The sequence below is a fragment of the Phalacrocorax carbo genome, chromosome 3 (assembly GCF_963921805.1).
Source record: "Phalacrocorax carbo chromosome 3, bPhaCar2.1, whole genome shotgun sequence".
Classification (NCBI taxonomy): Eukaryota; Metazoa; Chordata; class Aves; order Suliformes; family Phalacrocoracidae; genus Phalacrocorax; species Phalacrocorax carbo.
In genome coordinates this window covers 11,664,394-11,686,446 of record NC_087515.1, presented here as the reverse complement: position 1 = coordinate 11,686,446, position 22,053 = coordinate 11,664,394, and the positions used below count along the sequence as shown (strand labels likewise).

Here is a 22,053-nt window from a genome sequence, read left to right as displayed (position 1 = left end):
AGACCTGACCAGAGTCTGTTAAGATGAGGTAGTTGTAAGAATTCATTTTATTAGATTTATCGTTGCTGGTCACAATGGTTTTATTTGATCTCGTGCGCGGCTGTAGTACAGAAATCCTCACTTGCAGCACGCATTCCCTGTGGTGCTGTTTATCCCTTCTGGGAGGTGGGTCGGGATTATCATTTTGCTGTACTGTGTAACATTGGCTTATGATGCAATACTATTCCTGGTCCAAAACTAATTTGGTATTTAAGATCAGTAGTGCTGTCATCGCCGTACCTCGGGCGCCGTCTCTCAAAATGATTAATAATGACCCTCTCCACCTTTTCTCCTCGGAGACCCGATCTCTGGGCAAGAGGCGTGCGGGGGGTGCTTTCCCTGCTCTTTCACCTGCCCTTTCTCCTTCAGGCTAGTTACACCAGCTCTCGAGAATTGTGACTATCTTTGGGAAGTTCAAGCCAGCATGCTCCTGTTGCTGTGTCTCCTGAATGTGCTTCAGGTCTTGTTCAGGGTTAAACCAGAGATCCGTCCCGAGGCTGGGTGGTCGTGGGCGGCACCGCATGCGGCAGAACGCGGGCAGGGACTTGGAGAACCTCTCACCTCCAGTGGTCTGGAACTTCACTCCCCGACGACTACAGGGTCCGCAGGAAGTGCTGGAATGCTTGGAGAAAAAATGCCGTGGTTATTCCAAAGAGGCACAACTTATCGCACGCAACTGTGCTGGGCATTGGCTACTGTCTACCAAACACTGCTTGGCATTATGCAGCACCCTGAGGGAGAACAGAGGGAAAACAAACCGACAGGCTCTGCGGATACTCCATCCCTACGACAGGCACTGCGACTACTCCAGCTCTGGCTGCAGGCACTGCGGATACTCCAACCCCACAACTGGTGCTGTAGCTGAACTAGAGAACCAACCCGTCACCCCTATACTCAGGAAGAAGTGTTGGAAGTGAGTCAGCTTGTTTAGTGAGGGGTGATGAAAATGCACGGCCATCATGAGAAGAGGATGAGGAAGAACTTGTGAACCAGACAAAAAAACCCACTCAATCCCTATCCCTGAGTGAACTGCGAGAGATGCGAAAAGATTTTAGCCATCGTCCAGGCGAGCACATTGTCACCTGGCTGCTCCCATGCTGGGATAAAGGGGCTGGAAGCCTGAAATTAGAGGGGAGGGAAACCGAAGAGCTGGGTTCTCTTTCTAGGGAAGGGGGAATTGATAAAGCAATTGGAATAGAGACTGAACCTCTCAGCCTCTGGAGGTCACACCTGTCAGGTATGAAGAAAAGGTATCCCCTCAAGGAAGATGCTATAAGTTGCCCCTCACTACAAGAAAAATATTGAGGTGGTGGAGCATGTCCGAAGAAGGGCAACAAAGCTGGTGAAGAGTCTAGAGAGCAAGTCTAATGAGGAGCGGCCGAGGGCACTTGGGTTGTTTAACCTGGAGAAAAGGAGGCTCAGGGGAGACCTTATCGCTCTCTACAACTACTGGAAAGGAAGTCATGGCGAGGTGGGTGTCAGTGTCTTCTCCCAGGTAACAAGTGATAGAAGAGGAAATGGCCTGGAGTTGTGTCACAGGAGGTTTAGATTGGGTATTAGCAAAAATTTCTCCTCTGAAGAGGTTATGAAGCATTGGAACAGGCTGCCCAGAGAGGTGGTGGAGTCACCATCCCTGGGTATTTAAAAGATGTGCAGATGTGGTACTTAAGGACATGGTTTAGTGGTGGACTTCGCAGCGTTGGGTTTATGGTTGGACATGATGATCTTAAGGGTCTTTTCCACACCACTGCAGTGATTCACCATCCCTCTCTTCTTACTGGCCTTAACTTATGTCTGATGTTACAAAGACATTTGCATGACTGTTCTAGGCTATTTCTGTTTTATTATCTTTGACATAGTCCTGAAGAAGCAACTTCCACCTCCTGTGTGATACCATCCTCTATCAACAGTGTGTCAAAACCCAATTAAAAATGCTTTGGATTGTCTCCTCTTGCATCATGTTTCTGAGAGTGCCTTCTAAAAACTTGTTTTTAACAAACAACCACACCTCCCTTTCCCCAAACCCCCAACAAAACCAAAACAAGAACAAAAAAAGCCCCTTTTTCTGTTTCTTTTTATGAGTATGAGCCATATTGCTATTAAAACAGAGTAAACTGGTGATACCGTGAGAGTATGGAATGCTGTCAAACGTTTGCTGTACTGTGGATCTTTTAGGATTATTTTTGTTTTAATGTTTTGTTGCAAGGTCTTTTCTGGTATGAGAAAACAGGTTTCCTAAAGAATGTTAAGGATGGAAATCTCCCTTAGCTCTTCTCAAACTTTAAACGCAGTTTCTGATTTTTCAAGGCACCCATGCCTGTAGCAAATGGCTGCTTCCTCGAACGATGCACTAAAGCGTGGCGTTTCAGAGCAAAAGGATTTCTAACAGTGGTTTACCGGGACCTGTTTTTTGCCAAAGCTCCGAGGAAGCACCTGAAACGTCACCCTTTAGTGAACTACATCCATCAGGCAATCTTTGATACAGCTACGATACTAGAGAGCAACGTTTTGCATGTGATTTGCCTAACAGTAGAGAGAGCGAATGTGATGCAGCTGAGGGTGACAGAGTGCTTTTTATACTCCAGAGTGCTTTTCAGATTGAGCTTTTAGAGGCTGTACTGATGCAATGAATATATATGTATATATATCAAAAAATGCTATAGTGGTTCCATTAAGTAATAACATAAAACTTAAATGGCAAGATTAAACAAAATTCTAGGACCAGTAGCCATTAAGTCACATTTAATATGCTTGTGAATTAAAACTCAGTACCCTTTATGGGTTTGCTCACTATAGCAAATAGGATAATTTTTAACTTTCTTTTTCTTCTGTTTCTGCTGTGAACAATAGCACAGTGGAACTATTCTATGATTAGGCTTTTACAGTTGAATGAGACCCAGGAAAGGTGTTAGTTCATACAGCCATGTTTTGATTTCAGACTTCAGGCTTGCTAATAACAGAGAACTCCACACCATGTTTGTTGAGGCGATCAATAAGTTTTGTTTTGGAGAAGGCAGCTCCTGGAGAATATACACCACCTCTGTTAATGAAAATCAAAAGAGAAAAACATTAGTTATACAGTGATTGAGTGACACTTTTTTTTTTAAGTCAAAGATTTGTTTCCCTGCCTAAGAAAGAAAAAGCCACTTTGTCCCACAGGAAAACACATGTGGAATTTGGCATGCTGGTTATATTAATAGGTTCAATTCTGTATCCAGCGAACTCTAGAAAAACCATTCCATTAACTGGAAATGTAGACACTGATGCAACAGATGCTACAGCATTATTGAAAACCTATGACTACATCCTTTTGAATCGAAAGGCAGATGAAGACTAAGTGGCTTTAAATCAGCTCGTGGTTGCACAGCCATTTGGGTGAGGTAACACAAATCCACAGGGTTAGAAGATCTGTATTTTCGAAGAGACACATACGCAGTAGCTTTAAGGGAGATCAGGCTCTTCTGCAGGGCAAGTACTTACTGTTTAGGCAGACAAGCTGCATCCTCCAGAAGAGATACAGCTGCTTGAACCATCGCAATTGGTGTAGCAACATAGCCAGGCTCTGACAAAAACAACAAATGATGTACAGTGTGTTGAAATGTAGAATGTAATCTTGCTCTTGCCTTTACAGGTTGCTGAAGAATAATCTCTTTGGCAATGAAACAGCCTTCCCCATTTAAGAACAGCTTTTTTATCTGGTAATCATCCCAGGTAGCTAGTGAAGTCCTTAAGATCTAATCTGGACAAACACTGCTTCAAATATAGGCCTATAACCACCAACAGCCAAGAGCAATCACCTCACAGTGACAGAGGGCTCTCCATTACAGCAAGAGCTCTCCCCATCCTGTGGTTAAATTAAGACTTCTGCTGTGAGACTTGCATTCAGCTACATCTCTAGTTATTTAAAGAAGCTATGCTTTATTAACTCTTTTTGAATATACATTCTTGCTGTCTCCAAACTTTAGTTCAGGTTTCATCTCTCCTCAGACGCATGTTACAGGTAGAAATTACACCATGCCAGATCCGTTTAAGTTCATGCACAGGGGACTAGAAATAAACAAGTAGTTAAGTCCAGGCTGTAGCAACTGGAAACTATCCTTAAAGCACTCTCCCTTTAACTGCTCTACTCTACAAAAAATGGCAAGAACACAAATGAATTGGCTATTTCAAAGAACGGGTCACAATGAATGCTAGTATCCAAGGTAATACTCTGTAAAAGCTGTTGTCTTTGTCCATGTTGCAAGTGCTCCTCAAGGGTAAAAAGAATAGCAGTGGACCTATAAACCGATTCTGGAGTAAGGAAAGTGAGACAAAAGCAGTTAGCTGCTACTAACATACTGATAGAGTTATAACTGTTGTGACTAAAACTTGTTGCTTTGGGGGAGTCAGAAAGGCTTCAAGACAAGAAGCGCCTAAACAAAAATTTACGATGACAACATTTGACCTTAGAACAGCAGATGCACAAACCATAAAGATAAGGAACTGCAGAGCAAACACTAAACCAGAACAGACTATTTCTCAAGGACAGTATATACGTGATCTCAGAACTGAGTTTGCACAAAATCAAAAGTTAACTACTGGATGCAGTGAGAAGGAGTATATCCTTCATCCAGAGACCCCTGATGACCACCCAGACACATAAACAGGCATGCAAAAAGGACATCTGGAGAAGATAATGAGTTATCAGAAAATTAATGAATATGTATGTAAAGCTTGTATAAGTTATGTAATTAACCCCGTGCAGGCACACACATTAGGAGGAGTGATCCCCTGTGCATCCAGTGCTGCAATAAAGGATACCTGCTTAATAGTTGTTCAGACTACTGAGTCCTGATTTCGGCTTTTCACGGCATCAATACACACCTGGTCCTTTCACTTCGGTGCAGATCTTTACATTTGGTTTGCCATTCTGGGGATCTTGCCCCTCACTGTAACCCTCACCAAAGAAAGTCATTGTAAAAGAGGTTCCATCCATCTGTAGTGGACAAGACAAGCGTGGTTACCAAAACAGTAACTCACTTCTATCAGGCACGCACAAGTGGTAAATATAAGTATCTATTATGCCAAATACTATGATCTATCTAAACATGAGAGCAGCTGAGTTATTGCTTAGAAGGTACATCCGCATCTAAATTTTTAATCACTCCCACTTTGTTGGAACTGTTACTATTCTAAAGTCCATTTATTCTCTCAGTGATTTCAGTCCTGGGTTTTTGCTACTCAGTCTCCCTCTCTGTCATCACCTTTGACAGACTGAGTACTGTGAGCCATCCATGTAAATACACCAGACCCAGCAACATGACCCATTTTTTCCTTATATGACTTCCACATACTTTGGTGTCTAGTAGCAGAAGACATGACTATTTAAATATTCAAAGCTATCTGAACAGGCACACACAATGTGCATTTAGAAATTATTTATTTGAGACTAAGCAGTTGACTAGATTACTATTCCACTGTTATCATAACAAAGGTATTCAATAATTGTGATGGACAACAGTCAGTTACCTGTTTCTGGGTTGGTCCTTTCTTCGTGAAGAATCCAGCAGAGAAAAATTCTGGGTACTATATAATAAGGGGCAGTGGGGCAAGGGACAAAAAAAAAAAAAAAAAAAAGGAGAGAGACCAGCAGTAAACTAGAGGCGGTGGGGGGAACCCTCCAAACACTTCTTCTCATAGAATCATAAAACCACTAAGGCTGGAAAAGACCTCTAAGACCATCAAAAGTCCAACCATCAACCCAACATTACCATGTCTCCTAAACCATGTCCTGAAGGGCCACATCTACACATTTGTCAAACACCTCCAGGGATGGTGACTCCGCCACCTCTCTGGGCAGCCTGTTGCAGTGCCTGACCACTCTTTCAGTAAAGAAATTTTTCCTAATATCCAATCTAAACCTCCCATGATGCAACTTAAGGCCTATCTCTAGTGACCTGGGAGAAGAGACCAATACCCACCTCACTACAATCTCCTTTCAGGTAGTTTAGAGGGCAATAAGATCTCCCCTCAGCCTCCTCTTCTCCAGGCTAAACAACCCCAGTTCCCTCAACCTCTCCTCAGAAGACTTGTGTTTTGGACACTTACTTTGGTCAGAAGTTTTCTTCCAAAGCTAAACTTCACAAGAAGAAGGAATAACATGCCAGCAAATATCAGCTTGATAACAGAGGCAAGACCACCTATGTTCACATAAGCACCATATTGGACCTGAGGTAAAAACATACCTTCAGTGATAGAATTTACATTAAAATTTTCGCATCAAATTATTTGTAAAAATAAATCTACCCCCAAACTAGGATGCAATTGTTTGATACAATAGATAGCTGTTTAAATAGGGCCTTAAACAATTGTCTTAGTTCTCAACAACTCTCTGAATAATGCTTCACTTTATAATTCATTATGAGAAAACAATACAACTACAGAATGGTGGGGAGCAAGCATGGTAAACAACAGTGGAAAGCTTTAAAGAAATATGTGTTTTGGTATCTAATTTCAGGCTTCTTTCCTGAGATCTTCCTTTCTTCCTCTTTGTGCTTTAGTTTAAGAGAAACTGAGGCCTTCAGAATTCTGGAATAGCAAAGGCAAGCCTTTCTCATTAGTCGTTTCCACGTATATTTTTGAAGCGCTACCCCATCTTCATCTCTTAACTGATGCCTGTGATTCTGCACAGCTGTTATACAGGTTGGTAGTGCTGGTCTCCTCTCGGGGAAACCATGGAAAACAAAAACTAAACCTCTTTTCCACCACCACTTCACATTGCCTTTATTCTGCACTCCAGAGACCCAAGCATCAAAAGAAGTCCCCAGATAAAGAACTCGCATGCTGCTTATTTGTATCAGAATGTTTACTACACTATACTGACCTGACTATAGTTACATGAACTACAATTATAGTGTTTTTAGAAGCTCTACCAATACAACAAAAAAGCCTCTGCACAGGAACAGAATTTATGTATTTATCATTCCCAAAATCATGAAGTCTACTTTTCAAATATTTCTAAGACTCAAGGCTTCCATTCCCCACAAATACATACCCAGAAATTAGACAGCACGAGAACCCTACAAGAGACTCTTGTAACTACTATGCTAGCAGCAATAAGCAAACTCATCAGGCAGACTATCAAGTGGTATGAAACAGGCCAGTGCACCCAGAGGAACCTGGGCCACATCAGGCCAAGCAGTGTCCAAAGGCGATCAACAGAAGAAACCCCCTTCTTTACAGAAGCAACAGCACATTGCAGTACATTATTATTTAACCGACTACAGAAACCCTACTACACAGATCTGCACTAAGAACAGTTATTACATAAAGAAAAGATTAGTTGAAAATGGTAACAGAGACATAGTATACTAGTACAGTAACTTACAGGTGTTTCCTGCAACTCCGTGTGCAAGTAACGCTGAGACCGTTTCACAACAGAACTATCAGATCCCATGAATAGAATAGAGTACTCTTTGAATTCCTGATTATAAAATACAAGTCCTCTGCAAATGGAAAAAAAAAGTCAGAAAAAAAAGATCACATGTTCATGCAAACTGAAAGAAACTGATCCTAACAGCCCTACCAATACTGGCTTTTTCTCAAGCGTTTTTATGACCTTATCTCTTTGCACTGAAAGCAAACAATTCCAAATGTATCCCTGGCACAACTCAAAACTCCATGCACTATAACAAGGATGAATTTGATAATTAAAATAATATTCTCCTCACATTTTTTTCCTGTTCCACCGACCATTTGTGAAATCAAACTCAAAAGTTTGCCACATCTTTTAATATAAGTTAACTTTGAGACCCAGTAGATGCTGGGAGGTGTTCTTTTTTCAGTGAAATGGAACTTATCTTCAATTCTAGTAGAAAAGCATCTATGTTCATATTATGCTCAAGTCCTGAATGCATCTTTTTCGTATTTCGTAATATGTTCATCTATATAATAAATACTGGAGCTGTTAGAAGACAGCATGTTTCAGACCTTATGCTTCTTATACCTTTTTTTAAGTTTTGCACCAACTACTGGGAGAGGGGCATATCCTATTTTTTTTCGAAGCTTCCTCAGGTTGTCTTGATCCGCAAGGCCATACACAGCTGACTTCCAGGTCCCATCATGTGCAGAAGAACCCTGGTAACATACCGTGAAAACATAATTAATTCAGTATCTAAAAGTTTAATGTATTATTTTAATAATGACCTTAGAATTATTACATATATTGCACATTATTACAATTATTACATCTATGCATTATGATCACACGCATTAAAGTATAACATACAGATGTATACATTCTCATTAACTACTATCCCCTGTCCTTTAACAGATAAATATTAATCTCCCATTCCATGGGCTCCCTCCAATCCTCCAGGCATTTGTAAGAACAGGCTACAACCTGGGCCACATCTGTTAACATGGGTGCTCAGGACTGGAGAAGCAGTATGTTCAATTGCTGGGCACCAGCACCAGCTTGGTTTGGGTCACTGTTGCATTATTTTAATAGTGACCTTAGAATTATTATTAGAATTATTACATGTATGTAATATATGTAATGTGTATTATTATTATATGCATTGAAGTATAATGAAAAAAGCTCCCCCGCCCCACCCCAACAAAAAAAGGCAAACAGCCAAACACTAGGATTACTGGCAATACACTACATATCTGTTATAGTTTACTTGCATATGAATCCTTATCACATCCCTGTTAAAACTAAGTATTTCTTGAAACAGCTTAACACACCAAACTTTAGGTAGACAGCCTATGCAGGTGAACCTTACAAGAGGGCATTTGCTTGGGATACTTTTATTGGCTCCTAAAGAACAAAGTTCTTAAACTCATCATCCAAGAATTGCCTGTTTCTTGGTCTTAATTAATGTTACAACAGTTAATCTAGTGGGCTACGGTGATGTTATCACAAATACTTGAGTTTCCAAGACAGTGTAAACTAACTAACCTCAGGCCCAGACTTCACTGTCAGGAAACTTTCGACAGCAGTTAAGGTACCTTTAAGGGAGGAGAAAACATTACTTGGCATATATGATCATTAGTCCACAAAGCCAGAGTACACTCTGGAAGACTCAAATAGCATGCCACTGACATTATTAGTTGAAAAGGTAGAGTCACATCTTTATCTCAAAGTAAAATAAACTAAGATCAAGTTCCACAGCTATTTTAGTTACCAAATACAAAATTTCTTATGTAAAGCACCTCAGTAAGGGTCACTAATATTATTTTTACTCATTTAATTTTTCATTTGTCTTATCTAGTTAATAAGACAATTTAAATAATCAATAAAAAAAGGGAAAATAATATCAAGAGCCATATTTAGCTTTCCTCCAAGTTCCAAAATAAAGGATGACGTAGGCTGTGAAAACCAAGACAGACTTATAGATTTTGGTAAACCTTAACTAAAAAACAAAACAAAAAAACACACCCAGAAACAAACAACCCACCACTGCCAAAAAAAACCACCACAAAACCCCCAAAATACACAAGATATGCTAAGACATTTAATTTTAGCATAGCTTGTGTTTTGCAAAGAATGCTTAGTTGTGATGAACAGCAAAACAAAACAACTCCTCCAAATTCTGCTTTGTTTTCCTTTGCTCAGTTCCTTCTGAGATAGTAAAACTGTACTTGTATGGGTAAATTTACATATAGCAAGCAACTGGATAGACAGGTGGTAATACCATGAAGACAAAATACAAAGAGGTAAAAGACATCTTTTTTCAAAACAAATATCAGACATCAAATTATAACCCCAGGAGCAACCAGATACTAACTTCCATGCCTCTCCTCTCCCTCAAATCTGATCCAAACTGAGGTTTTTTTAAACTGAAAGTTGATTATACGCTCCAATATAAAGCAACTGCACTTAACAGCAGTTTTACTGGTACACAAAAGCAAAACATTTGAATGCTCTTATGGGCCCTTCCAATTGAAAGTCAGACCTAATAATGAACAACTTATCCTCATTTGAGAATAGGATCAAGTACTATCTGCATAGAATTAAATCATCTCACATCTTTTCTCAAATACATTTCTTTTCCTTCAGCTGCTCTTAAAGAAAAAGGCATTGTTTGGCACTGTCTATCTACCTACACTCATACAACAGCTTCTTGGTGCCTGCAGTAGAAAAACAAAACTTAGGAAGCCCAATTACCCACTGATTTGTGATGCCTTTCCCACAGCCTTCCTGTCCCCACTGTCTCTTCCCCACCAGATTCTCGCAGTACAGGAGGCAGCCTGCTGAGGCTTGCCTATGGATGTCGCCACGCTGGCTAAACAGCCTGCTGCTGACAACCAAAGGTTCTGTTCTCTCAGTGAGCAATGTTACCTTGAATCCCTCCTATACCTACGACCAATGTTCTCTGATCTAATGGGAATATGATTTAAATTTTTATCTGGTTGAAACTGGTCAGCTAGTAGAGGCAGGCAAGAAGATAGACTGAAAGAGTATCCACATCAGTGTTGCTGCTTTAGGAAACCAGATGAAAGCATCATCTGCATTTCTTTTTCAGCATAAGGTCACACTTAACTAAGTCACCTTTCAGCTTGTCTCTGGTGTACAGTACTCCCATATCAGCTGGTATAGAGTCAAAGCCACAGCTTCCAATGACATATACTCCCTTTTCCGCAGCTTTGTCGTTGTATTTCAGGTACATTCCTTCCAGAAACTAAAACACAGTCAGAACAGATACTTTAAGCAGAACTCCATATTTGGCTGCACCCGACATTAGCCATCAGCACTCTACTCTAATATCATAGCACCCTGCATACTTCAAACCACTTAAAAAGCATCTGTAAGACAGATCCATATTATTCCTGGTTTATGGCATGAAAGTGTCACAGCAGTGCAAAGAAATGCGATCTACACGAAATTCCTACATAGACCGACAACAAAGACTTAAAGCAGAACTCTAGAATTTTGGATTTCCAAAGAGAATCCAAGAGGCTTTTGTCTAAAAGAAAACTATACAACTAATGCACATTAACGTACTTTAAAATACTTCTGCATCTTAAAATAGTAGACCAGGAAGCAGGATTTGTCTTCATGTTCAAAAACATCAGCAGAAACATGAAACATACTAAACAAATACTCCTTTAGTAGATCCTTGATATGAGGTAGCATTTTTCTACTGTCACATACCTGGGGTTCTCCACTGATGTCAATGCAGTTTGCACCATTTTCAACACAAGCTTCTACCACAGGCTCTCCAAAAAATCTATACTATAGAAGGAAATAACACCACACATAACAAAATAAATCACATACACCACAACTCACCCAACATGCTTTATCTACAATAAAAGTAAACACTTGACAGCTATTGGTTTTGCTAAGTGGGGCAAAAATGTAACAATACTTCTCTATTTTGTGGGGGTGTGGGACGACGACAACAGCATAACAAACTTCATTACTGATAACAGTCTGCCGCACAGACTGCTCCACTGTATCTCCTCATAAGATCACCAAGGCCAATTTAATGTATCTAATCTCAATTTATGCTTCTTGCACGGATATTATCAGCACATTCTCTCCTTAAATACTCCTCATTTCAAAGACGTTGTCATGACCCAACCTGCAGCTCTTGCACTTCGATCACCTCTGAATGCGCTGGAAATGTTGCTGCTGAAGGTATTAGAGGGGCCAAGAACTTAAAACTCCAAGGCTACGGGCTTCTTCTCCAGCTTTATTTTCAGCCTAGCACCACTTCAAACGTTTTGGCCCAACCCAAAACTCCTTCCCTCTTTACAATCAGTTTCTTATGCTGCCTGTGAAAGACTTAAAAAAGCCCAAACCCCAGCCCCGCTGTGTTTCTGTGGGATTTGTCCGGGAATTACACCACCAGAAACCATGACGGGAAACCTTTAGGCGACTACAGTAGACAGGTGTACTTTTAGTGCGCGTTCAAAAGGCTACGTTTCATCCGGGCGGCTCCCGGGGCTCCAGAGCCCGGCGGCAGGTACCCCGGTGGCGGCCACAGCTCCCCCCGCCCCGAGGAGCGGGGAGCCCAGCCCCACGGCGGCAGAGGGGCGGCAGCCGCCCCGGGCCGGGAGCACCGCCCGGAGGATCGCCGCACTCACCGGGCCCACGCAGTTGAGCACCAGCCGGGTCTGCCTCGCCACGGCGGCCAGCGAGGCCGCGTCGCCCACATCGCACAGCAGCACGCCGACCTCCGCCCCGAGCGCCGCCTTCCCTGCGCACCAGAGACCACCGTCACCGACACGGCCCGGCAGGCGCACCCCCCTGCCTCCCCGGGCCTAGCCGCCAGCTCCCCGGCGCAGCCCCGACACCGGAGGGGGTCGCCCCGCTTCGCCCCATAGCACTTCATTCCCCTCACACCCGCCGGTGGGCGGCTCCCAGTGCAAGAGGATGGGGGCCCGCGGGCCGCGCCGACCCCGGTGCTGCGCCACACGGCCCCCCGGGTACCGCAGCCCGTTACCCAGCCTCTCGGCCGCCCGCTCCAGCACCGCCTGGAGCTTCTCCCGGCTCCGCCCGGCTACGGCCCAGCGCAGGCCGCCACGCAGCTCCCCGCCGGCTGCCACCCGCGCCACCTCCTCCACCACGAACTGCCCGGTGAAGCCCGAGGCCCCGAGCACGACCAGCTCGTAAGGCCGCTCGGCTCCGCCGCCGCCAGCCGCCATGGTGAGAGGAGCCGCTCCTGCCGTCGCACCGCCGGCCTGCGCCAGGCAGCGGCCGGTACGAGGCGGCCCCGCCCAGGCCCCGCCCGTCGCCGCGGGGGCGGTGCGCGAGACTCGCTCAAGGACGGCCGTTAGGGCCGTTGCGGCAGTTTGGGGGTGGCGGTGCCGAGCAGGGGGCGGGGCGCCGGGCCTCAGGGGCGGGAGGCCTAACCTTTGCGCTCATCCCGGCAGCTAGGGCGGCGTGGTCGGTGAGGGGGGTTTAGCTTGCCGTGGATGAACAAGTAAACCGAGGTCCGGCCAGGAGCTTTCGCAGCTCGGCAGTTTTAGCAACAACATTTGTTGTGGGCCGTCGTTACTGGTCCCACAGCAGACAGAAATTCTCACTCCTGATGGGCATGGCTCGTTACTCTGTTACTGCCATAAGCATTTCAGCACAGGTAATACAGATGAACTGGGGACTGTTACTAATCAAAAAGAAAACCGTAATTACCAAGAAGTAAAATGAAATAGTCAAATTTCCCCCACAACTACAGCGGATAGCTATGTTTTGCTGAACAACAAAAGCAGAAGAATGTAAATTTGAAGTTCCTGTTGCAGTGTGGAGAAGCAGTGACTGTTTAAAGCCATGATGGTAAGGAGCATTTGCGACTGCATGGTGCGGTGAGGTGCGGTCACTTTTTTTGTGCTTCTCATGGCCAGGCTGCTCACTGGGATTCCAGAGGCTCGCAGCCAGTCATGCAAGAATCAGCCTCATGAATCCTGCTTGCCAGCCTTTTCTCCCAGGGAGCATCTGCCATATCTAAACCGTTCATGACAGTTGCCTGTCCAACCTGTTTTAAAACACCTAGTGATAGGTGCTTTCACACTGTTCCAGAGGCAGTCTCCTCCTGTGCTTTTTCATACACATGGCTGGAGACAAGAAGTTTATCTCCACATCCTGTAGTTTCAGCCCCATACTCTCTCTCCTGTTTCTAGAGGACGTTGGTAAAAGATTTAATACCTGAGGAACATAAAACAAAAGATGCTGCAAAGCTGCAAGCTTCCATGCATCTCCTCAGTCTTCCCTAGATTAAAAAGCACTGATTCTTTTGGTGTTTCCTCACAGACCACTTCATACCTGCATTTTTCCTGTTCTCCTCTGAACTCTCTCCAGTTGGTTTATATTTTTCTTGAAGTCTAGTGTCCACTGCTTGGCCCCACATTCACATTGTCAGCGCTAAATCGAGAGAAGGTTATGTGATGTGCCAGAATTTACCTGTTTATACATGCCCCAAGCATTTGCCTTTTTTTGGCAAGTGTCACATTGTTGGTGCACCTGCAGCTCATGATCTATTCCACCTCCGAGTTTTTTTCAAATCACTGCTGCCTAGCCAGTCTTCTCCCATCTCAGATATTTACTGAACTTTAATGTCTTTTCTGAATACATTCTAAACAGCTTATCTCTGAGGCAGCAGGAGATCCTTACCTCTAAGCATTAGCATCAACTCCTTGAGCAGTGCTGATGCAATTGTTTATAGGCCTACACTATCAGCTTTATCAGTGAAACAACTCAGTCTAACAAAAACCAAAGAGTGCGGAGGGAAGCATAGAGACGTTTTTGTATTCTTTTTCAGTCCAGATAATTTTGTTGATCTGATTTACAGAGCAACACTGCAAAACCAGTTTCTTGTGTTTGAGGTCACTAAACATCTAATTAGTCAAGCTGGTCTCTTAACGCTTTCCTGTCCTTCCTACACACTGGGGTAATTTCCAGCTGTGCTTATAATACTGTTGAACTCCTCTGAGCTACTTTCCTCTTACGCTCAATTTTTCCCTTCTGCCACCAATTCTCAAAGTCTGTTTTCTTCAAGGACACTGCCTTTGGTCTTCTAATCTTCCTTCTCCTTTGCAAAAGCTTTGAAAAAACATTGCAACAATAAGCAATAGATATTTTTTCCTGTATTTTGAAGTTAACAAAAACCATTATTTCTTCAGACTTTGCATTAACATTTGAAATTGGACAGTAACAGGAGACTGTAAGCAGCCTGCAAATTGCAGAGGGATTCTGATGTACCTTGCAGGGCTGGCTGGGATGCTCAGCCTGCTTTCTTCATCCCTTTGCTCCAGAAGTGTGCCTCTCTTGCCTTCTCTCCCTCTTCCGTATTATCCACTTTTCACATCTAGTTCCCTGTCACTCCCAGAAAACAAGGCCGTTTATAAGCCTATGACTCTGACTCATCCATTCATAAAGAATTGGGGCTGCACAAGCTTCCTTGGGCCCTATATATTTGGTAAGAACTGTATTGTGCTGTTAGGCAGTGGCTTGGCAAGCACAAGCTTGCATGCAGAGCTAACCCTGTCTCCTCTCAGTGACTGAAATTTTGCACCAAATTGGGCAGATTTACCCTGCTTTTCAATCCACAACTCTAAAGATTTCATCTACTCTTTCAATGTTAGCTATATTTCTTTAAAATACACTTGCTGGAGCAAGATATTTCATGTAAATTGCAGTTTACACAAGCAAGAAATCAGGCTTTCAGAGCTGCAGAGGAACACCTGAAAACCAACTAGGGGGCATCAAATCATGAGGCAAAGCTGGGGTTTTTTTGCTTACATAAAATATAATTATGGTAGCTCCAACTCATTTTTTTTCTCAAGAGAGACCTGTGGTTGGCAAGCAGAAGAGTTTGCTTGCAGACATCTCCAGTTTCACTCCAACTCACTGGATTAAAAAAGAACAAAAAGTCTCTAAGCCAGTTTACATTCCTGCCTGTGAAACTAACAAGTAGACAGGTTGGTTTCAAAATAGCAAACATCAAGGCAATGTCAAGGCTCTGATTTTTAATGGAAGGCTTACAGCAGTCTTGACTAAAGGCAAAGGTTAACTTGTCTCTCTAGTTAGTGTCACCAACGCAGGATTGCAAAAATTATTCCGTGGGAAAGCAGTAGGATGATTTACAGTTTTCCCTTGTCCAATAGGAAGACAAGAAATGCCAGATCTGCTGCCAAGTGCCATTCTGCAAAGGAGGTTCCCATCTGAATCAGCTTTAGAAGCTCACAAAAAAAGATACTGCTGTTTCTTTTAAATTCTTGTTTTTCAGATTTGAAGGTGCTTATTTTTACCATGTGTATCTGCATACAGAGACTTAAAAGATTCCAGTACTTCATGTAAAGCTTTGTTTAGCCCTAAAATAACTTCAGTTACTAGAGGTCTGTGCCAATTTCTTTGGGACAGAGAAGCATACAAGCACATGCATGCACACACAAGCCATATATTTTCAAATTCCTTAAATAAAAGGGGCATTCCTCCCTTTGCTAGCTTCTCCTGTTCCACCTGGAGCCTCCGGCAGGATCTAAGAAATCTATTTAAGCATTTATAAAAGCACTTTTATGTCCCTTCATTCTGTACAGTAGCTCTGATAAGATCCTTTCTATCAATATTTATATATTTCTTGGACACCAATCTTTGTGGTAAAGTTTTTTATACTCATTTATAACTTTAGGTTACTTTTTGTTTATTAGAGTGGAAATGTAGATGTTGTTCCATGACTACTTTTTAATTAGAATAATAATAAGATAGCATAAAGAGTGCAGTATGATGTCAATTGTACAATGTTGTATGAACTCAATTTTTTTAAGCACAACATGGAAATTGCCTTGCACCCCAAAGGACGAAATAAGATCACTGGCTTGCATCATTGCAAAAGTTACTACAGAACACAAGAAAAATAGAGCATAAGAGTAGGCAGAAATGTTGGGAAATATAGTGGATTAACAATGCATGGATAATTTGCTGCAGGGTATGAAGAATTATGTGGGTGAGGATATAGAGGATTAAAAAAAAAAGGCTGGCATCTATGTACCTGCTACAGTTACTCAGTACTGTAAGGCCGTGAGAACAAATGTTTCTGGAACAAAGCCACAGTTCATCCTGCCATGACATATCTTATCCCTAATTTAGGCAGAATATTACTTTATAATCAAGAGGCAATACTGTCCAAAAAGTCACTCCATACAGACCTTAAGAACTTCTAATAAACCAAATCATTTAGACTGGGACTAAAAGGAGGAGCTTGAAGTTAAATACTGTAGAGAATCCAACAGAGTTGCTTGCCACATGTGGCAGTTCAGTAATGATTTATTTATTTTCTCTTAATTTTATTTTGAAATTAAAATACCACCTAACCTTTCTGGAAAACAAATTAAAATCATAGAATTATACAATCATTTAGGTTGGAAAAGATCCTTAAGATCATCAAGTCCAACCATAAACTTATCACTGTGAAATCCACCAGTAAATTATGTCCCTAAGTGCCACATCTTCATGTCTTTTGAACACCTCCAGGGATGGTGACTCCACCACCTCTCTGGGCAGCCTGTTCCAATGCCTGAGCAGTCTTTCAGTAAAGAAATTTTTGCTAATACCCAATCTAAACCTCCTGTGACACAACTCCAGGCCATTTCCTCTTCTATCACTTGTTACCTGGGAGAAGACACTGACACCCACCTCGCCATGACTTCCTTTCCAGTAGTTGTAGAGAGCGATAAGGTCTCCTCTGAGCCTCCTTTTCTCCAGGTTAAACAACCCAAGTTCCCTCAGCCGCTCCTCATTAGACTTGCTCTCTAGACCCTTCACCAGCTTTGTTGCCCTTCTTCGGACATGCTCCAGCACCTCAATGTCCTCCTTGTACTGAGCGGCCCAAAACTGAACACAGTATTCAAGGTGTGGCCTCACCAGTGCCGAGTACAGGGGCACGATCACTTCCCTGCTCTTGCTGGCCACGCTATTCCTGATACAAGCCAGGATGCTGTTGGCCTTCTTGGCCACCCGGGCACGCTGCTGGCTCATGTTCAGCCGGCTGTCAACCAACATCCCCAGGTCCTTCTCCTCTGGGCAGCTTTCCAGCCACTCTTCCCCAAGCGTTGCATGGGGTTGTAGTGACTAAAGTGCAGGACCATTATAATATATATGTATACATACACATATGTAATATGTATATCATGTACATATATACATTTTCAACCAAGTATATATTCAGCCAAACAAAATTAATAAATAACAAAGTTATTTCCACGTATTTTGCTTATTTCTAATTTGGGAGGTTACAAAACAACAGATGGCAGCCTACCACACCTGCTTTTGTTTTTTAATAATCTGTATACACATTCCCATTCATACACAACTCTAAAAAATCTTTTAAAAGAAGAAATAAAGGCACCATTGACCCATAGAAGTATGGTAGAGGTCAAAGCTTTTCATTGCCACTGGAGTTCAGGCTCAATATTTACTAGAGTTGTCACTTCTCACACTGAACTTGAAACACTTACAGGCATGAAAAGACTGATAAATGTACAGTTTTTTCAGTAGATGAAGACCAAACAAGAAATTGTAGGGAAAGAGCACATTTTTCTGATAACACTAAATGGTAACTAATGTTGCATTAGAACGCTCTGTAATAAAAGTGGCTGCACAGTAAATTAAGACATAAAGAGTTAAACGTCAGACTGCACTTGCTGGGTACTGTGGGGCTGTGCCCTACCTCACAGCTCACTGGTCATTTTGATGACAACAATTAAAGATTTGAAACTTTCTCTCATAGTTTCAGTGAAATAATTTAAAGGCAGCTAAGAAATTAAAATGAAAGGATTCAGAAAATGCAAACTAATCTATACTGGAGAAGTTAAAACCTGGAATACAGCTATGCTAAAAGAAACAGGGATAAATGTTTTGCCCAGTGGATGCAAATGTGGGAGATATTAGCAATGTAGAAGAATTGGTTTGCATACAAAGAAACAAAAATCGGGCCATCTTGTCTAGACTGCTCTTCCTAGAAAGGTTGGACTAGATGATCTCTGAGATCCCTTCCAACCTGGGATTCACTACAATGAATAGACTGACTAATTGCAGACAGTTCCAAGAAAATCATCCAGGAAATAATGAGTTATCCAGGAGTAGGAATGGAGATACCTTCCAGCACAATTCCAAAGTTCAAAGTATATATTATTAAGATAAAAATAGCTACAGAGGTATGATAATGGTTTGCAAAGATCTGAGGATGTAACTTCTAGGGATGAAGGGTAAAGGACTTGGAATACAAAAAGAGTGAGCAAATGTTTGCACCTGAGCAAATAGACCAGCACAGTCTATTCCTCACAGCAAGGGAGGCGTCGATAGGAGAATGAGACCAGTGATTTGATGAGTGCCAATGGACAAGACATGTGAAACTGAGCATGTAAGTAGGTGGGACAGAGCATCAGAATGTTGACTATGAGGAAGCCATATGTTGCAGCAAGAGTGAGTGGATGAGCTAGAGGGATGACCTGTTCTTTACTGTGCGGTCTTCAGCATTAGACTGAATCATAAAATTCTCTAGCCACCCTTCCCTCAATTAACTTGTGAATATAACAGAATCTAACAGTTCTTAAATTATTTCTTGTATCTTATTTAAGCAAGATCATTACAAAGGGAAAATATCTATATATTCTAATCAGCTAAAACTGCTTGCAGGCAAAAACATACAGTCCCTTGATGTCATTCTCTGTACTCTACTGACTTTAGTTGCCTACAGAACTTCTTGGGGGCCAGCCAAGGCCTGGCCCAACACCTGGATGCCTCTGTTCAGTGCATTTCAATGCTCTGTCAGTGTTCATGAAAAGCACAAGTACTTTCCTTCTTTCAGGTTATATACTGTCTGTTCACATGCAAAGAAGGATTCTCAGATCGTCCAGTTTTACACATTGGCAAAACCATGACCACTCATTTTTGTCACATTTATAAATCACAGCTGAACTACGCAGGTATTACTGGTCTCAAAACCCTTGTAGCTGTCTTTGAATTGATAATATATTTCATCTTTTGACCTCCAAAGACTTTTCTTTTTCCCAGTACTATCTTGAACAGCTCCTGTGTGAGGTCATCTATCCACTGCACCTGTTTACTTTACAGTAAGGGTTAGGAAGGATGGTTCTTCACAAAACTCTGATCTTCATCCCAGAAACCAGAGCAGCTCAGTGCAAAACACCCCCCAAACCACATTCTGCAAGCAGAGCACATAACCATTCCTTCTAACCCTATTTTTTAAAAGAATATTACTTTATAAAAATAATACCAATTTTAAAAAATAATTTTAAAAAGCCTTTGTGCCAGCATAACTTCCCTTGAAGCCTCCTCTCTCACTAATGCTACATCCTCAGGAACCGTCAGAGAGTGAAGGGAAGGGAATTCCTCATAAGGGGAGAAGAAATGGTGCCTTGGTGGAGCTTTTCTCCCTCTTGCTCTTGTGAAAGAAAGTGGGAGAGCACACCATTTAGTTTTGTGCAGCTGCTCTTGCTCTGTGTGGATGTTTTGTGCAGGAGAGTTGCTGCAGGGTTTTGGGGGTGAGAGCAAAATGCCAAATGTCCTGTGCTCTCAGTCACTATACCCTGCAGAGATATTTCTATGCTGAAATACAGATGAGAAGCAAAACTTCATAGCTGCTGTTTCTATGTCTCCCATGTAGGTACTATTCAATAGCGCCTAACAGCTTCTCACAGGATAGCTACAATTGAATTTAGATCTGTCTGTAATATGAACAAAGGCAAGATGTCTTCCATCTTCCTCACAGGAAAGATCCTAACAGATCTCTAGTGCCTGTAACGTTAGAATGGGGCACGTTTTCCAAAATCTGCTGCTCACAGATACATCTCATCGCAGAGATTTTCTGAAAATTGCCACAAGAATGATCAACCATATCCTTTTGTTCATTCTGTAGAAAGCAGAAGCTTAGGTTTCAGACCACTGTCTTGCCTCAGGACCAAGTTTAGAGCTGAGCTGTCAGCACATAACATTTACTGTGAGGATGGAAGGAACAAACCATGCAATGTAATACAGAGACAGCAAATTCCCCTCATTTGATAGAGCTGGCCTGCTCAGCAGCATGCAGGGCCAGTAACTGAACTTTTAGGAATACTAGAGAACCAAATAGTCCTACAACATGGGGAATATCCTCAGTGCAGCATGTTTGGCCATGTTCTTTGGCATACCTCCAACACCACAGGTGAAGCTTTGCAAGGCTTGTGTAGAGAGCCCTGCATAGGTTTGTGTCAGGACAGAGCCTCGGTTACCCACACAGAGACAATTCTCTCCTGCTTTTCTGAATTTCTGGGATAGCGTCAAGGTGTCTAATCAGTCGGTTAAGGCTTTACTTTAGTAACACCATCTTGTTTGTCACCTACCAAAGCTTGCTCAACTCATACGAAATAAGAAGTTGATTGTATTAATCCTTTTCACTATGTCGCCGAACATGTGCAGGGTGTTAAGGCTAAAAAGCCCCAGTCTGTTCTTCTCTGTCCTCCTCCTGTAGGACTTCCTCTTTAGCAGAGTACCTAAGACTGTCCTAGGTGTTTTGGATGATTTTTCCAACTTATACTAGTATTTTAGTGTTCTCCAGCAAAAAGGCTCCCAAGGTGCGGCACACAAACTGTTTTTACAAGTCTTTTTTGAAGCAAAAATCAGCTTATGTGGCAGCCCTAATGGATTCCAAGTCTGCCGTGTGCTGTATCTTGTCTGAACAAGAGCAAATACCTCCACATGAAAAGCGACTGTGTGATGTGGGGAGGACTGCTTGATGGCAGATAACTACCTGACCACAAGGGAAGCGCATTTATAAAGGTCTTTACTCATTCATCACTTCCTGAACATTAGAGAAACACTTTCAAAACAGCATTTACAGCCAGTCAACAGAACCTCACTGCTGTATATACTGTGTTCAACTGCTCCTCTCAAAATGCCTCCAGCAGCAAGCCAAGTTGTGCCTGAACCCACACTTGCAGCTCAGGGTGGTGGAGCAAGGAAAGATAAGGGGAAAGAATAAGCCAAAGCACAGGGTATTGGTGAAACTTAATGTGCTTTATACCTACCAGTGAGTGGATTAGGTTGGGGGCACACAGTAGATGGGCAGAGGCAAAAGGGTGGGATCTGAGTGAGGTGAGTTGCTCAGACAGGAAAGTAGAGCATCTGAAGTAGATACGCTGGTTTGTAGGAGCAGGATGTGCAGCAGAAGGATGTTGGTACATGGATCTGAGGATCTAACGATGGGAAGGAACGCACTAGGAGGGAAGAGGCAGGCAGGAGGGGAAACAAACCTCTTCTGACCCATTTTTATGGTCTGGGAAAAAGTATTCTGGTAATACGTACCAATGCTGACAAAATAATTAAAGTTTGAGACTCCCTGCCCCAGTTCAGTACTGATTTGCGGATTATCTGCAAATGAAAGCTCAGTGTACTTTTCATAATGCAGACTCTGTAGATGACCACACAGAAGCTGTAAATTAATCAGTGGGAGAGATTTACCAACAAAACACGGGGCAAGTAGCAGAGTGAGGTGTAGTAGCTCCTTGCTAGGCTCAGGAACTGTGTCTGAG

At 42.5% G+C, this 22,053-nt stretch overlaps 1 protein-coding gene across 1 annotated transcript; it reads right to left on the bottom strand.

Moving 5' to 3' along the window:
* Positions 1-2,593: 2,593 nt before the first annotated feature.
* Positions 2,594-12,761, bottom strand: SCCPDH (saccharopine dehydrogenase (putative)). The gene is made up of 12 exons (XM_064445829.1): positions 12,474-12,761; positions 12,115-12,227; positions 11,177-11,257; positions 10,574-10,703; positions 8,981-9,030; positions 8,024-8,154; positions 7,406-7,523; positions 6,127-6,246; positions 5,548-5,604; positions 4,903-5,014; positions 3,520-3,601; positions 2,594-3,079 (listed from the first exon to the last, which is right to left on the bottom strand). Exons 1-12 carry the CDS (start codon positions 12,673-12,675, stop codon positions 2,974-2,976), a joined length of 1,302 nt encoding a protein of 433 aa, XP_064301899.1. The 5' UTR covers positions 12,676-12,761; the 3' UTR covers positions 2,594-2,973.
* Positions 12,762-22,053: the final 9,292 nt, after the last annotated feature.